Source organism: Emericellopsis atlantica (assembly GCF_019669845.1).
Source record: "Emericellopsis atlantica unplaced genomic scaffold F5Z01scaffold_10, whole genome shotgun sequence".
Lineage (NCBI taxonomy): Eukaryota > Fungi > Ascomycota > Sordariomycetes > Hypocreales > Bionectriaceae > Emericellopsis > Emericellopsis atlantica.
The window spans coordinates 518,169-531,988 of NW_025764712.1; the positions used below are offsets into that span (position 1 = coordinate 518,169).

A 13,820-nucleotide genomic window follows, 5' to 3' on the forward strand; every position below is an offset into this window, starting at 1 on the left:
TTCTTGATTCCACATGTGACATGTAGAGATGGCATGCGTAGGCGCCAATGCAGATCTAGGGTAGCCCAAAAGGCACATCACAGCCAGACCGGACGAGGACGCACGCAAATATCATTCAGATCGAATTGTAGCGCAAACAAGATACTCCTTGCCAAAAGGCCTCTCCAGGCAAACATCAATTTTTCATCTCCATCGTCCTAGTAGGTCCATGTCCCTTGCATCCTTGACGCCGTTGCCCTGACGCCGTTATCGACTATCGATAAGCCAGCGGCGGCTGCTATCCAGGGACCGACGGTGGACCAACCGGCAGGAGCCACCTGGACCCGCCGGAGCCCGGCCGTGGGCCCGTCATTAATTACCTGGTAATTAGGGACCTCCTCCAACTGGCGACGCGGATGCCTTGACCACTTCTCTCATCTTCGTCGACCTCAATTTCCCCTGCCCACACGCGTTCGTCTCTTTTTCGCGTCAAACGGCACTTCCCTTTTCTTTCCTTGCATCCGACGCGCCTCATCCCGGGCATCCCCCACATTCATTCACTCTCTTTCCTTGTCCTTCTTCTCATCATCTTGTGCACTACTACGCACAAACACCTAAGTTACACTTTGCTTTTCCTTACAACGCACGCCTTTGTCATACTTTTGTTTGCGCTGCCCAACAACCTTGTCGGACGACCCTGTACACCTCTGTCACGCAAAGCCCGTTTGAAAGCTCTCCGAACCTTGTGCCAAGCGCCAGAATCCGCGCGCGCACCACTCTTGCTTGTGTCAGACGTGCTGTCATAGGTCTCTTGTCCAACATTCCAGCCAAAGAGACCCCATCTTCCTTCACCGAACCCCGACCAGAAATAATCCCCCCCTCACCAAACATCCTGCGCCGCGCGACACGAATCCAACTTTTCTTACCTTTCCAAACGACTATGGGCCTCGAGAACGATATAGACATCGCCTCTACTCCCCCAAATTTGTGAACGGAGCACGCAACACCATGAAAGACTCGCCGCTGTTGCTGCGCCCTCAGCGTCATACGTCTGGTGGGCAGACACCAGCTCGACAATCGATGCGCGTATCGGACGATATACTCGCCTACATCACACCTGCTTCGGCGCTCGACGCTCTTACGCACCCCGTCGAACCCTTGCGAACATGTCTGGACGAGGCCTCTGCCGCCGAGAAGGAATTCGCCCTCCGTACAGCTGCCGCCAGCCGAAAAGTGTGGGAATGGGTCGAGGAGCTCAGCAAATGGTCGTGGCCGAGCGAAGGTGGTTCAGCTGGGTTTGAGCCACCAGAGGGCACAGCCCGACGCTTGTTTGTGAGCGCCACAGCAACGCCGGAGGAAGACAAAAATGCAGTCTACATGGGCAGCTTGCGCAGCGACTACGTTGCGCGATATGGACGACGGATAGATGAAGTCCACGCGGCTCTGGACGAGCTGGCGGTGGATGAGATCAAGAGACACGTCATGACGAACCACATCATGCCGCTATCGAGACCGGCCACACCAATCCTCGGGTTGGGGAAAATGTCGGGTGCCGCATACAACCGTATGGAAGACCTTACAGCGGTCGTTACCGCGATCGTGCTACAAACATTACCAAATCTGGCGAAGCTGTCGGGCTTGTTGCAAGTGTGGAGTATACGGGTCGTCGTGTTGCGGCACATCCCCGGACTGTTGCGTGCTATCGAGGAAGCAGAGGTAGCACTCAGGTCAGGGTGGACTGCCATCACAAGCCGTACAGGGTCAGATGGCGATGCGCTTCCAACCTTGTCCCGCAGCGACTTTCAGGTCATGCGATCTGTTATTGAGAAGAAGGTTACGATTCCGGCCCGGACACTCGACTATATGCTCGACCGGCTAGAGGGTCTCACAGATACTCTGCCCGACATCTGGCTAGATCGAATGGAGGCGGTGGAGCACGGCTACGGTGACTGGGTAGCTGCAAGCGAGCGGCGAATAGCAGAGACAGCGTGGGCAAAGGGGAGTCAACCACGGTCCAGCGATGGTGCTCTCGCTCTGCCCCTGCCCATCGCGACAAAGGACGGCGAGGAGCCATCAAAGAGAAAACGTGACGCCCGGCAAGTGTCAAACGGCTCTACAGTCTCCACCACTCCATCGGAAGCCACTCTAAAGCCCCCAGGCTCGCCACGCCAGGACTTGCCGAAGCTGCAGCTGGCGAATGCGCCAGAGTCAGCTTCACTCGACGGGGCCTACGAGGAGATCCCGCGCCTTCGGATACCTACCCCCATCAGAGAGGAGACTGCCGCGTCTCCTCAGCGATCTCACAAGTGGAACGTGGAGGACGACATGTATGCCCCTGATGATGATTTTGGGTCAGACTTGATCGGTGACGATTCCGAAATGATGGACCTCCCGCCCCTCATCAACAGCGACCGCCGCGAGAGTGATGTTTCCCAGAACTCGACCATGCTGCACGGCGCCTCGAGCAGTTTCCTGTCTGATGAGCCACCAGAGGTCTCTGCGTCCCCGGCTCTCAACAGGCCCAGGAAACTGAGAACCAGGCCCGAACAGGGAGGCAGTCCTCCTAGCTCGCCGCCGATGGCCAAGTCGGGCGCACGCTCGTCATCGGCCGTACCCCACGACGACTCGTCCTTGATGGAGAACGACGACGCGACGCTCCCACGGACACCCGTGGAAGACAGCTCTTTCTCAGAGTACTTTGGTGAATCCATGGTCTCCGATGTTGCGGCGAGCCCCAGCGTGCGGCGCGGGAGCTCGGGCGACCAGCAACTGCGGCAGCAAATTAGCGATATCATCGACAGCATCCCCGCCAAGATCAAGCTGACGACGGAGCCGCCCAATCTCAACCCACCCGATCTACAGCTGCCCCGTCTCCGGAAGCAGCCCTCCAAGGATTTATTCAAAAGAAGCTTGTCAAGCGTTTCCAACATGTCATCACGCACGACGACGCCCTCGTTCACACTCTCGCCTGCCAAGAACGCACGTCCACGTTCGCAACGAGGCCAGCAGGAGATCAAGGTCTATCACCTCGCACGATCAACAGGCGAGGCCCCCATCAAGTTGTTCATCCGCTGTGTCGGGGAGAACGGGGAGCGTGTAATGGTCCGCGTGGGCGGTGGCTGGGCGGATCTCAGCGAGTACCTGAAGGAGTATGCCAGTCACCATGGCAGGCGGTCCAAGGGCAACCACAACGCCAAGGTGGAAATCAGCGACGCGCCCCGTGGTTCGGGCCTCCAGATGCGCTCAAGTCCGCCTAGCAGACCGGCGTCCGCACTCGAGGCCACGCCCATGTCGCCGTTAGCTGTGCGCAAGACGCGCCGCAGTATGGGCGCCGCCGGCAACGAGAGGCCCCGTCTACGGCCTACTACGCCTGGGCCGCTGCCGGGCCCGCTGCCGGCGCCATCGTCCGAGGACCGCTCCACGCGTTCGAGATCGTCCTCCCGTCTCAGCTGGGTCGAGGATGACAGCTCCTTCCTAGGGTTGGCTGGGCCGACGGGCAGAAAGGTTGAGATGAGCGAGGAGAACAAAGCATGGGTGGAGAGCGTCAAGGAAAAGGTCCGACTCGCAAGCGGCGAGCGAAAGATAGCCGGGTCGAAGCCGCACCACCAGGTGCTTCATCACCACGCGCCTCCCCAACCGCAACAACAACCCCCACCTCAACAACCGTCGCAGGCGGTCGAGGATTACAACAAGAGCAAGTTTGGCGAGCTGGGTAGGGTGGGTGGGACGAAGAGGCTTTTCCGGCAAAGCCAGGGTCCGGGCCAGGGTCAGCAAAGCCAAGGGTCCAAGAAGTGAGGGTGTCATGTATGCCCTCCACCGTCATCAATGGTTATCATCATCTATAGCGCGTGCTTTCATCATTGGGTTGGGAAGCAGCTGAGCGAGGCGCGATGGACATACATACATTATCAGGACAGGACGGGCGGGGAGCAACACGGCAGGACGCATGGAATGCGCCAGGACAGTCATTGTGAATACCCATTTCTTTCTTCCTTATTTGCGCCCGGTATATACGGCACAGTGTCTATATGCCTGCGTTATCGTGACCAGCCTCATGCCGTTGTTGGCCTACCAGCTGAGGTCACCGGTGTGTCTGGCCCAATGTCTCACTCGGCTCGGATCTGGTGCATCAAGGTGGTGATCACAGATAGCCACACCCGAGATCTCGTCCAGCTGCCAGTCCCATGTGCACCCACGGGAGGTATCAGAGGTGGAGTGAGCAGGTGGACAGCAGCGCGCGGGAGGCAGCCAGCCTGCTGTGTCACCCTACGAACACGAAGCAATGCCAGAATGGATCTGGCGGTGACAGCACTGCAGGCAAGTCTGAATTTCTTTGAACTTTCTGCCCAAGTGCCGCTTGCAGGGGACCTTGAAAAAGAGGCGATGCTCGCCAGGGGGGAGGACGGGCTGCAGCCAGGGGGAAGACGGGCTGCAGCCAGGGGGGCGTTGATCTAACGTTGTCCGTCAGATCTCTACCCCTGACCGGCACGCCCCCCCTTCCTTACCTTAGCGTCTGTCCCCATCGATAGTTCAGCCCTCCAAGCAAACAAACGCACCGGCGTGATTGAGCTTCAGTCTCACCACTGACACCGATAATTCACTGGGCGAGCGTTTTCGTTCTTTCTGGCTGGCGAGACGCAGATTGCCGCCTGGCCCGGTCGGATTGTGGGCAGCAGCAGCAGCAGCCACGATGCTTGGCCTGCAGGACACGGGCTCGCCGCTCGACCCTCGCTCCGCGCTGGTTGACGTGGACGCACGCCGTTCTAATTATCGTTGCGTGATTCCGCCTACAGTGAATGGGCGGGCTCGCCGGGTGCCGACCAATTCGAGATCTGCTGAATGGACCGTCCGCGTGGATGCAAGAGGACTGGACCCTGAACGCTACCTCACCGATCAGATAGTACGGATACGTACTGGGGCCTGGATGAGCTTCAGCCCTCGACCATCCGTGCGTTTTTGATTTTCATGCTTGGCAACTGAACCTCTTTCTCCTCTATCTTCGTTTACTCTCAGTCCAAGTCCATCTTCATCCTCTCATTCACCAAAAAACTCCTTGTCCTCGCAGCACACTGCGCCGTCACAAAGGCTAAACAGACGCAGAACAGCAGCAGCGCAACATGTCTGAGGCTGGCGACGTAGCCACGCCCATCCAGCGTCCCACGCGCAAGTCGCAGCGCTCATCGGGCACGTCAGGCGGCGTCATGGGCACGACGACAGCGGCAGATGGCTATTTCCCAGATGCCAAGCACAAGTTCAAGAGCTACCGGCTGCGTGGCGAGTACGAGAAGCCATGGCTCGGTGACCCGGCGCTGAAGAAGACGCGATGGAACAACTGGATCGTCGGTGTCTTCATGTTGCTGGGACTGGGTGGCGCGGGTGCCATTGCCTTTTTGACCGTGTGGCCTTTCCGGCAGGGCGAGGTATGTCTTCTATTTCACTCCCATCTTGAATATCTGCTCTGATGCTTCCCATGAGTCGAGGCTGACAGAACCAGTACTGCCTCATCTATGAAGATGACTTTCAAAAGTTAGACCTCGACATCTGGTCACACGAGGTGCAGCTCGACGGGTTCGGCACGGGGTCCTTTGACTGGACGACCGTTGACCCGGAGAACACATACGTCGACGACCAGGGTCTTCACATTGTGCCGACCCTGACCAACGAGACGACCAAGATCACGACGGACCAGATGTACGCCAACTACACGCTGGACCTTCTCAAGGACGGGTCGTGCACGTCTCAGCGCAACAGTTCCTGCCGCATCCGCTCCGACCCGGACGAGGGCGACATGATCCCCCCCGTCCGCTCCGCGCGCCTGTCCACCAAGGGCAAGAAGAGCATCCGCTACGGACGCGTCGAGGTCGAGGCCAAGCTGCCCAAGGGCGACTGGATCTGGCCCGCCATCTGGATGATGCCCGAGGACAGCGTCTACGGGCAGTGGCCCCGGAGTGGTGAGATTGACATTATGGAGTCGCGTGGCAACGGCCGTGGCTACGACGAGGGCGGCCGCAACCACTACTACGGCACGCTGCACTGGGGTATGTTTGTACTATCTTGTGCTTTTGAAGCTCATGCTGACCAATTCACGACATGTAGGTCCCACCCACAACACAGACGCCTACTGGCGCACGACCAACGCCAAGCAGATTCGCCGCGGCGACTACTCGGACGACTTTCACACGTTTGGCATGCAGTGGACCGAGAACTACATCTACTTCTACATTGACTCGCGCGTGCACCAGATCCTCTTCATCGGCTTCAAGGAGAGCAGGCCGCTCTACGACCTGGGCGGCTTCAGCAAGATGGCCGAGAACCAGACGCTGCTGGCCAACCCGTGGGCGCAGAGCGAGAGCACGTCCGGAAACGCACCGTTTGACCAGAGCTTCTACCTGATCATGAACGTGGCCGTCGGCTCGCGCAACGGCTGGTTCCTGTAAGTTTCCCTCCCTCTGTACATCCTCCGAGTATGGCTACGGCTACTGACGGTGCAAACGCACAGTGACAATGTAGGTGGGAAGCCGTGGATCGACGACGCGACCAATGCGCAGTGGTCGTTCTGGAACGCGGCGGACGAGTGGCTGCCGACCTGGGGCGAGGGCGACAAGCGCGGCATGACGGTCCGCAAGGTGAGGATGTGGCAGGAGGGTGCGTGTGGCGCGCAGGAACTTTGATGCAGTGCTCGTTCTACGACTAATAATCTCCTATATTTTATCAATGGTTTGGCGTTCTGGGGCACGGAATTACAGTTGGGATCACACATTGGGCCTTGAATGGGGATAGATACTACAACAACTGCTAATCAGACATTGAATGCACGAAACGTGCACAAATGATAATACCAAGCACTTTGATTTCAGCTCGCCTGCAAGAGAAGCAGCAATAAATTGTTCTGTACATGGCGATAGGATCTGGTGCATGTGGATATTGGCAATTATGCCCTGCGAGATAAGTTGTCCTGCGAGATGATATGTGTCCCTCCCATGCAGGTGGCCGAAGAAGACCGAAATAGCAACCTGCGAGCACGCATGCACGTCCACGTCGTGTCATGACCAGCAAATGCTACAGCCCGTCACTGCAGGGTTCTGTACCTGTACGTACACGCGCCAAGCGGCTTGTGTATACTTATGTAGTCATGGACTCATAGTACGAGGTGACATGGCGTCCTTTGCTCGACTTGTGGACCTGGGCGCTGGTCACACCAGTCCAGAGAGGGACACAACTTGCAAGGGCCAGGGTGAGATTGTGAGCAATCGACTACCAAAGTTAAATTTTCTTTCCGCAGATGTCAATGGCGAGTCAGGCTATCCTGGCTGACAAGGCCAAGGGGAATGAACGCCTCAACTCAAAGTGGCTGCCACCTGATTCTATCGTGCACAGACAAGCGCCAGGAACAAAGAGCAACTTGTTGGGCACTATAGTCTAAGGCTTGTGGAAGGGCGGGGGCACCCCAACTACGTTTACCAACTAGGCTACATTTGAAGACGGACAATTTGACAAGCTGAGCTATTGACTGACCGAACTATGCGCGAGTCGCACAGGTTCGGCCAGGCCAGCCGCCAGCCTTTCAGCCCAGACAAGCGGGGACCCTACGGGAGATTTGTACCACTTGGCAAGCTTCGAGAGGGTTGATGTTTCTTTGTGGAACCTGTAGTGTGTCTATTGGGGAATATCATGGCTTTGTTGTACAGTTCGATGCCGAATTGTTGGCGACGATTGCCATGGACGATTCGAAAGGACTCGGGCTGCTGCGTGCATCATGTTCTCGTAGTCGTGGCTGAGCCCTGGCTGGCCGTCTGGGCGATAACAGCGACAGGCCACGAGCGGCACGGCAAACAGACGCATACGAATGGTGCCTTGGCATCTCTGCCCATTGAATTTGTGAGGTTCACTGCTGGACGGATGTGATATCCACCCCGGTGAGAGGTGATTGCAGGCATCATTGTATGGGTCCGTCCAGCCGCATCAGCTGGCAATGAATTGAGGCCCAAAAGAGACGCAGACGCAGACAGAGCAGGAGGAGAGGCAGGCTGAAAAAGAAAGACAAGCAGAAGAAAAAAAAAAAGGCTATCAAGATACGGGCGGCAGGCGGTGGCTGCTGCATACATGCGCGCGCATGCAGATGTATTACGAAGCGACAAGCGAGACATTTTGCTGTCATTGGCGCTGGGTGGGAGGAGGCTGGCGTTGGACCCCTAGACGGACATGATCGTGACCAACGTCATGGCTAGCGACAAATTGTAGATCTGGAAAGAAAATCTGGAACAATATTGGCGGCCCCAGACTTCTAGATGAATCAATGGATGAATGGATGAATGAATGAATCAATCAATCAAACAATCAATAACCGAGCCAGGTAGCTGGATTTCACTGGAATGTGGACCGTATAGTTGCTCGCCAGGCGGCCGATCACAACGTGGCGGTCACACATGGCAGCGAGGTCCAGTCGTGCGTCCGTTGTTGGAAATGGAGCTTGTTGGTACGTACGTAGGGCGCAAGATGGAGACGACGAGAGCCGCTGTCTAGCATAATAGAGGGTTTTTGTGAATCGCGAGGACTGGAATGAAGCTGACGGTTGTTGACCACACGCACAATAGGCGAAGATGCGCACCGCCTCTGACGCTAGACCTGATGCGGCATGGTTAGGGAAGCCTCAACTGTGCTGGCGGTGGTGGAGCGCAGACCGGAGTTTCAGCCGGACCGACCTGGAGTCCCTGGAAAACTCTGGCAGCTCTTGCCTCGGCGATCTGGTACCTGACTAAGTCAAGGTACTAGCCTACCAGGCTATAGTTAGCCCACGAACTAAGCACGCCTTCAGCACTCTTCCCACCGGCAATGCTGCTTCTTCTCTTCCTGAGACGCGCTTGTCCGGCCAGCCTGAAGCCACCGCGAAACTATCGCGCCCGACCCGGACTGGATCGATCCCCCATCACACCCATGGCCTAGATTGTTGTCGGGCCTGCCTAACTTACTCTATCAAAACCTCTCGCTTCGACGGCCCCTCAGCCCAAGAAGATTCTCAGCTGGCTGCGCCGCGACGGGGTCTGGCAAGAGCTGATATGCTGCCTAGATATTGCTTGATGCAGACTGCAGGCTGCAGACCGCGTTATCTATCTCCCGAATCAACATTCATGTTGACCACGGAATCAAACGTCGTATTGACAAGCAGCCTGCGGGCTGTAATTAATACACTTGGATGCATGATGGACAGGGGCATGGATGCGTCTACCGAGAGTGGGCTGGGCCCGTCCACACCCCTCACTGCCTCAGGGCCCTCACTTCGCCCACCCTCCCGGACAATTCTTCGACAAGTTCCGAGTCTACACTCTACAAGTCAGGGGGCGTCTTATCCATGCTCGGATCATCGTGGAGACCTTACCCGCGCACAACGTGGCTTGAACCATTAAAAAGCCTTTGTTCTTTATTTCGTACCCAATCCTGGTGCAGCGCTGACAACGGGCAATCCACAACTACAAAGACGCCGGTCCCAAGGGCCAAGCCTGCCCTAACGTTTCGAAGCGCTCTGTGCCTGGGAGTACCTAGCAAAGACACTGCGTACATCCGAAGACTAGTCTACGTGGGCGAGAAAAAGAGAGGGGCGAACCGAGCACAGAAGAAACGCAGCTCTCCGCCAGCCTCGTTGTCTTTTGAGGTCCCGTTGCGCTGGATTTCCCTATCACGAGCACCCAAGACCTCACACATGCAGTAGTACAGCATGCATCGTCTGCGTCCCGACCGGGCCCTTGCTCCGAGCTTTGCGATAGGCTGGCACACAATAAATACGACAGGCCAGATCTCCTATCCGCGCGCATCGGACGCTATACCCAGGATGGGCCACCAGATAGGTAGCTCAGCGAGGGTCTGTACATATCCTCAAGACTGGCCCCCGGACACCCCTCCCCTCCCCTGACCCGACCTGAGCCTGAACCTCACCGTTGCTGCACTACGTCGTCCTGACCCTGGCTTGTCATGGGCTTGGCGCGTGCTTTTTCTTTGTTTTCGTCTTTCAGGTCGTGCTAATTAGTCTCTGGCTGTGTGTTGTGGTCTCTGCTCCCCACGCTGGCTAACCGATTCCTTCGCAGACCCCCTATCCGACGTTGACCAAACGGTCCCTTTGTGCAAAGTGTGGAGGACAGCATTCGGGCATTCGCATCTCTGGCTGGGTAGCCAAGCCAGTCTATTGTGAATACTCTAGACTAGGCGCTGAGGCTAGACATCTCGCTCCTTGGCTTTCGTGCGCAGTATACGCGCTGCTGCCTCATCCCTGTCGAGTCTTCCCGCTCGCACCGTTGTGTGAACAGACCAGCATGGGGGCATCATGCCCACCCTCAGCTCCGTCGTACCCCTGGGCGCACATCATGACCCCTGGCCACTTTCCCATGCTCGAGATTTGGCCCTATCGGCCGCCCATGCAAAGCTCGGCCTCTGCTGCCGGATCATCACCCATGGCACACCCAAGACTACGAGATGCTAGGTTGACTGCGCCTAGATCCGAGCAGTGCTGGGGCCTTCTCAGCCCGGTCATATCCACCTGTCACGTCAAGGTCTAGTCCCAAGTGATGGGCCCTACCGTTGCTGTGCACTGAAAACACGTTCGCAACCTGACGCCGTCGTATTGTTGGTCTCGGCTTCTCAGCCTTGAAGCCCTGGTCGTTGTCCAGCACTGGCCCGTCTGCCTAGACTATAGGACCTGCAGCTTCTTTAGAATCACCCACTTCCACAGCACATTCTGTTTCTTTCCTTTAGGTCCCCTTCTCACAGGCATATCCTCTTCCTTGCCTCGTCTCTTTGCCGGGCCATCATTGCGCAAGATATCTTTTTAATCTTAGCTCTTGGTGTTTCAGTCAACTCACCCATCGTTTCCTACCTTCTTTCTGGGCCTCGAGCCAACGTTCGCTCTCGTGAGAGCATCTCTCCCGAAACCAACCCTTCACCTACCACGACACTCGCTCACACAACAAACCATGTTCGACCACTCGCCCTCACCCTCGCTTCAGGGTCCGCCCACGCGACCACCTCGCGCCCTGTCGTCAGCAGCCATCTCCGTCTCAGATGTCTCGCACGAGCCAAGGACAGGCGGATTGACCCCTTTGAGCATCACATACGATGATGACTTTCGCTTCCAGACCGTACGTGATGCGCACAGAGCCCAATTGGCCCTCCTTCTAGTATCTGTGCTGACTCAAGGGCGGGTAGATGATCGGCTACCTCTACAAGCGCATGCAAGCGAGTGGTTGGGTTGTGGGTGGCGAGCGCAGCGTAGAAGACTGCGTGGGCGTCTTGCTGCGAAGGACGCGAGGAAGCTATGTCACAGCCCCTGCCGAGGTCCACCATGTTCTTCAAGGCGCCGTCATCCGCCTCAACCTCGTGGTGGCGCTCACAATGAGGCCGTCCATGCTCGAAGGCATCCTCAACTCACTCACACCGGGCCAGACCGAGCTCCGCTTCAAGGACGGCTCGCAGCTTCAGATCATTGAATCCCTGACGTTGGCGCAGCCTTCCACCGTCAAGAAATTTCAGTACGCTTGCATCTGCCGTCAAGAGCGCTTGATCTTGGTGTGGCAGGATGATCTGCAGAACATCATTCCCCAAGCGACCCGGGTGGAGGAGCGTCTATTGTCTCTGGTATGGGGAGAGGCAAGACTGCCGTTTAATATTCTTCAGGCGCCCACGCTGCCCGCCACGCGCACCCCCTCGATCATGTCGTCCGCCATGTCCAGCACCAACTTTGGTGCTGCGACCCCTGGTCTGGAGAAGGGTCCGGCGATGAGCATCATGGAGGACAAGGAGGATTTCCTGGACAAGGACCCTTCATACGACCGCGCCGAGTCGCTCGCCCGACCGGTGATCCGCACATCTGCCTTCTTCGTTGGGCTCTCGCTCTGTCTCGGCATGTGCTTGCTCATGGGTGTGTACCCTGGCAAGCTCATCAGTGAGACTCTCCTAGACGGCGACTACACGCGTCTGGCACTGCTGGCGCCCGTCCCCATCCTCATGTGCATCAGTCTCTTCTTCTTCCAGGTCATCTTCAGCAACATCTTCCAGATCATCGGTCCCATTGGCGGCACGACCACCAACTCGCGCTTCTACTCCTGCTACAAGCCATGCCTGCGCCGCGCTTTCGCCGATGGGTTCACCCCGCCCAAGATCACCATCCAACTCCCCGTCTACAAGGAGGGCATGGAGTCCGTCATCATGCCCACCGTCAAGTCTCTTCAGGCGGCCATTTCCTACTACGAGTCCCATGGTGGAACCGCCAACATCTTCGTCAACGACGACGGTCTTCGGGCCGGCCTGACCGAGGAGGAGTGCCAGCAGCGCCGCGACTTTTACCACGATAACAACATTGGCTGGGTCGCGCGTCCAAAGCACAACGGCGAAGAGGGTTTTGAGCGTGCCGGCAAGTTCAAGAAGGCATCCAACATGAACTTTGCCCTCAACATCTCGCAAAAGGTCGAAGCCCACCTCCAGGATATGATCGACTCCCGCATGGCCAACGGCGAGGACGACATGATCTTCGAGACCGAGGAGGAAGACATGTACCAGCTCGCGCTGGCCCGCGTCCTTGAGGAGAACCCCCTTGCGTGGGCCGAGGGCAACATCCGCGTCGGCGAGCTCATCCTCATTATTGACTCGGACACCCGTGTCCCCGTGGACTGCCTGCTCTACGGAGCGGCCGAGATGTTCCTGTCCCCCGAGGTCGCCATTGTCCAGCACAACACTGGCGTCATGCAGGTCGCGTACGACTACTTTGAGAACGGCATCACCTTCTTCACCAACCTGGTCTATACCTCTATTCGCTTCTCCATCGGCTCGGGCGAGGTCGCCCCGTTCGTCGGCCACAACGCCTTCCTGAGGTGGCAGGCTGTCCAGGACGTTGGTATCCCCAGCGACAACGATTACACCTGCTACTGGTCCGAGAGCCACGTGTCCGAGGATTTCGACATGGCCCTCCGTCTGCAGATTAAGGGCTCCATCGTCCGCGTCGCCACCTACCACGGCGAGGAGTTCAAGGAGGGCGTCTCGCTGACCATTTACGACGAGATTGCCCGCTGGCAAAAGTACGCCTACGGCGTCAGCGAGATGATCTTCCACCCCTTCCACCGCTGGATCTTCAAGGGCCCCTTTACGCCCCTCTTCTACACCTTCCTCGGCTCCAACATTATCTGGTCCTCCAAGTTCTCCATCCTGGCCTACATGTGCTCCTACTTTGCCCTCGGCTCCGCCCTCCTGCTCTCCATCCTCAACTACTTCCTCGTCGGCTGGTTCCGCGACGACCTGAGCTCCTGCTACATGACCTCGTGGAACGTCTTCCTCTCGCTCGTCGTCGTCTTCAACCTCCTCGGCCACGTCGCCCTCGCCTTCCTCCGCTACCGCACCGGCGAAAAGTCTCTGCTGGGCTCCCTCTTTGAGAACTTCAAGTGGACGCCCATGCTGACCTGCTTCTTCGGCGGCATCGCCTACCACGTCACCACCGCCCTGCTCTGCCACCTCTTCCACATCGACATGCAGTGGGGCGCCACCTCCAAGGAGAAGGAGGAGTCCAACTTCTTCCAGGAGATGCCTCGCATCTTCAACACCTTTAAGTGGATGTACCTCGTCCTCGTCCTCATCGTCGGCGGCATGGTCTACCTCGGCGCCTTTGCGCCCCCGGACTGGGCCATTACCGACTTCACCGCCATCGTGCCCCTCGCCATGAACGTGAGCTTCCACGCCCTGGTGCCGCTCGTGTTGAACCCCAGCTTGATGGTGTACAACTACTAGAAGGAAGTCACCATTCTACATCTCCTCATGTCTCGCTCCCGAGAGTCTTCTTTTGACGAATGCTTATGATCTTTTCCTTT

At 57.5% G+C, this 13,820-nt stretch overlaps 4 protein-coding genes across 4 annotated transcripts; all 4 read left to right on the forward strand.

The window, feature by feature from the left end:
• Window positions 1–987: 987 nt before the first annotated feature.
• F5Z01DRAFT_620354 (GAS2 domain-containing protein) lies at window positions 988–3,774 on the forward strand (the record flags this gene model as incomplete). Its single annotated transcript, XM_046261134.1, has 2 exons — window positions 988–3,588; window positions 3,679–3,774. 2 exons carry the CDS (start codon window positions 988–990, stop codon window positions 3,772–3,774), a joined length of 2,697 nt encoding a protein of 898 aa, XP_046119289.1.
• A 195-nt stretch (window positions 3,775–3,969) lies between these two features.
• F5Z01DRAFT_50741 (beta-1, 3-glucan binding protein) lies at window positions 3,970–6,846 on the forward strand. The gene is made up of 5 exons (XM_046260320.1): window positions 3,970–4,296; window positions 5,080–5,399; window positions 5,474–6,017; window positions 6,076–6,412; window positions 6,479–6,846. The coding sequence occupies exons 1-5, from the start codon at window positions 4,164–4,166 to the stop codon at window positions 6,648–6,650; spliced, it is 1,506 nt and encodes a 501-aa protein (XP_046119290.1). The 5' UTR covers window positions 3,970–4,163; the 3' UTR covers window positions 6,651–6,846.
• Window positions 6,847–9,537: 2,691 nt separating this feature from the next.
• F5Z01DRAFT_50780 (uncharacterized protein) lies at window positions 9,538–10,849 on the forward strand. The gene is made up of 2 exons (XM_046260322.1): window positions 9,538–9,835; window positions 10,059–10,849. The coding sequence occupies exons 1-2, from the start codon at window positions 9,692–9,694 to the stop codon at window positions 10,524–10,526; spliced, it is 612 nt and encodes a 203-aa protein (XP_046119291.1). The 5' UTR covers window positions 9,538–9,691; the 3' UTR covers window positions 10,527–10,849.
• A 91-nt stretch (window positions 10,850–10,940) lies between these two features.
• On the forward strand, window positions 10,941–13,740 carry F5Z01DRAFT_620612 (putative glycosyltransferase family 2 protein; the record flags this gene model as incomplete). Its single annotated transcript, XM_046261149.1, has 2 exons — window positions 10,941–11,105; window positions 11,194–13,740. 2 exons carry the CDS (start codon window positions 10,941–10,943, stop codon window positions 13,738–13,740), a joined length of 2,712 nt encoding a protein of 903 aa, XP_046119292.1.
• Between the last annotated feature and the right edge of the window lie 80 nt (window positions 13,741–13,820).